This window comes from Mesitornis unicolor, unplaced genomic scaffold (genome assembly GCF_000695765.1).
Source record: "Mesitornis unicolor isolate BGI_N332 unplaced genomic scaffold, ASM69576v1 scaffold36932, whole genome shotgun sequence".
Lineage (NCBI taxonomy): Eukaryota > Metazoa > Chordata > Aves > Mesitornithiformes > Mesitornithidae > Mesitornis > Mesitornis unicolor.
In genome coordinates, this window is record NW_010171969.1 from 10905 (window position 1) to 13685 (window position 2781).

At 60.4% G+C, this 2781-nt stretch overlaps 1 protein-coding gene across 1 annotated transcript in view; it reads right to left on the bottom strand.

Moving 5' to 3' along the window:
* The window catches only part of LOC104537364 (tumor necrosis factor ligand superfamily member 10-like), a gene marked incomplete at both ends in the record, with an annotated part of 1946 nt that extends 265 nt beyond the window's left edge, over positions 1 to 1681 (bottom strand). Inside the window, 4 exon segments of the mRNA XM_010180214.1 lie at positions 1 to 188; positions 787 to 894; positions 1307 to 1343; positions 1523 to 1681. The exon segment at positions 1 to 188 is cut by the window's left edge and continues 30 nt beyond it. Coding sequence (XP_010178516.1) covers positions 1 to 188; positions 787 to 894; positions 1307 to 1343; positions 1523 to 1681 — 492 coding nt within the window.
* Between the last annotated feature and the right edge of the window lie 1100 nt (positions 1682 to 2781).

A 2781-nucleotide genomic window follows, 5' to 3' on the forward strand; every position in this document is an offset into this window, starting at 1 on the left:
ACCGGCCCTGTCACTGGGGTAGCGGAAGTAGATTTGGGAGTAGATGTAGTACTTGCCCGCCTGGTTGACGCGCAGGCGGCCGTCCTGGTAGGTGATGTTCTGGAGGTGTGAGTGGATGGTGCTGTCCTCCCAGTGGGCGATGACGTGGCGGCAGGACTGGGACAGGTTCCCGAAGCGCTTAGGGTTGCCTGGGGAGAGGGGAGGGTCATTGGGGGGAACGAAATGCTGTGGGGGGCACCTGGTAGGGTAGGAGGGAAAGGAGGGGGGCTCTAAATCCCACAGTAATCCAGCGTGGAGAAGGGGGTCTCGGACTGGAGAGGAGAAACATCTCCACATCTGCTGGTGGGGAATCTGGGGAGTGACAGAGGGAGCTGGGGGATTCAGCCTGGAGAAGAGGAGGTGACGGGAGACCTTATCCCCTCTACAGCTCCTGAAAGGAGGGGGTAGCGAGGAGGGGTTGGTCTCTGCTCCCCAGGAACAAGTGATGGGGCGAGAGGAAATGGCCTCAAGTTGTGCCAGGGGAGGGTTAGATTGGATATGAGGGGAAATTTCTTCCCCAAAGGGTTCTCGAGGACTGGAAGGGGGTGCCTAGGGCAGTGGTGGAGTCACCATCCCTAAATGCTGGGGAGATGAGGTGCTGAGGGCCATGGTTCAGTGGAGAACAGGTTATGGTTGGACTTGATGATCTTAAAGGCCTTTTCCAACCCATATCACTCCAAGACCCTGCTCTGTGCCCCCTGGTGAGCTCTTTCCCCATTGCAAATTCTGCTGGGCTGCTCCACTCACCGTCCTGGGCCGGGCTCTGTGGGCTCAGGGTAAGGTGTGCTGAGGGCTTGCCGGCTGTTTTGGGAGGTCCCTGCCCCTCCGAGGCGTTGAAGTGGCCGCGCCGGGCCCCTGCGAGTGAAGGGACACGGGGCTGAGGGGACAGAGAGCGTGGGGACACCCAGCCCTTGGCCTGACTGAGCAAGCGGGGCTGGGAACTGCCCCACTGACCCTGCGAAGAGGGCGGTTATTTGGGGACAAAAGTGTCTAATCAATCATTATCTAACATTTCTGTGGTGTCCCATTTCCCCAGACTCCAGAGAGCCCTGGCAGCACCGTCCTTGCTGTCCCCTCGCTGTCCCCAATGGAGCTTGAACCCCCCAGCCCGCTGGCACCCCTGGCCGCACGCTGAGCCCTGTGCACGTGGACCATGGCCCCGTCTGTCCATCTGTCTGTCTGTCTGGCTGCAACCTGGCCCCAGCACAGAGGCAGGTGCTACTTTGCACCCTGGTGCTACCCCCGGCATGGGACAGGGGGGACTCACCCTTCACCACACTCCGGCGGACCACGTTCTCCATCACCTGCACCAGGAGAGAGGAGAAACAGCCCCACGTTAATGGGGACCCGGGTGTCCCCACACCTTTCGGCTCTCCCCAGCCTTCAGGACTTGGTGAGGCCGATGGGGAAACTGAGGCAGGGTGGCGGACAGGAGTTCTCCCATCCTCTCCTGATGCCCAAAGACAGTGGGCGGCAGGCTCACCGTGGCCACGTAGGCTTTGATGGTCGTGGCCAGCTTGAGGCAGGACTGGTTGTTGGTCAGCTTGTCCAGGCTAGAGCCCTCCGGCTGCTGGTTGATGGCCTGCAGACACCGCAGCTCCTCTGTGCTCGCCGGCGCCTGGGCCTTGAGCTGGAACAGAGACCACCAGGCATCCCCACGTCACCCCAGGAACGGTGTGGGCCCGGGGCGCAAACACCGACTTCAGCCAGACTACTGTCAAAAATATCTGGTTTTGTGACTGGGCCAGGTTAAACCTCATCTCATCCTCCCCTGATCCCTGGCAGAGGCGACTCCTGCTCATCTCAGCAGTTTGAGAAACGCGACAACACCTTTCTTTTGTTGACCCCCACTACTGAGTGGGAGGAAGGGGTGAGACACAGAGGCTTTGTGAGCTGCAGAACAACAGGTAAAGAAAAAGCACCCAAATTTCCCCTTCTCTACCTCCTTCACCCCTTCCTCTCCCACCAGGGGAGAAGGAGCCTTCCCAAGCACTCTTAGCATGCTTCAGCCCGTGTTGGCTGGGAATTGGGCTGGGATTTGGGCTGGGAATCGAATCCCCCCCACAGGACCCCAGCTGCTGCTAGTGGGGCACGGGGATGGCTGGTTATGGGGTCTCACCATGCCGTGCTGCTGCCTGGGGTGTGGGGAAACTGAGGTACGGATAGGAGGGCTGTCCTGAAGTCACTGTGCTAGGAGCAGGGAATGAGCACCGGCACCTTGAGTGTCCTCCCTGTGTCACCCAGGGTGTCCCCAGCACCAGAACCCGCTCGTGTTTGGGTCCAGTACAGACCTCAGTATCTGTGTGAGGGCAGATAAAAAGGGTCGGGGTCTGTTTTTTGGCACTATGGGGCCCCATGTCCCAGCCCTGGACAGCTGGCCCTGCCAGGAGCACGGTGGCCAGCAGATGGGCTGCGGTGGCTTGGAGGAGCTCGCAGCTCCTCCGTGCTGCCAGGAGCACTAAAAACGAGAGCACTACGGTGCATGCTCCTGTAACAGGGGGTCAGGCCTCGTCCTGGTGGTCCCAGTAAGGTGGTGGGACCTCTCCCATTTATTTGGGGTGATTAAACTGGAGCGAGCACCCAAAAGCTGCTGGGATTGGGGGCAAGAGGTCCCAGACAGGCTCCTTGCAGCATCTCGCAAAGGGGATGAGGAGGATCTGGGGCTCCTGGAGCGCGGGTGGGACAGGAATGGAGGGGAAAGGTGGGGAGAATGGGGGCTGAAGTCCAGGGCAGGCCCCCACC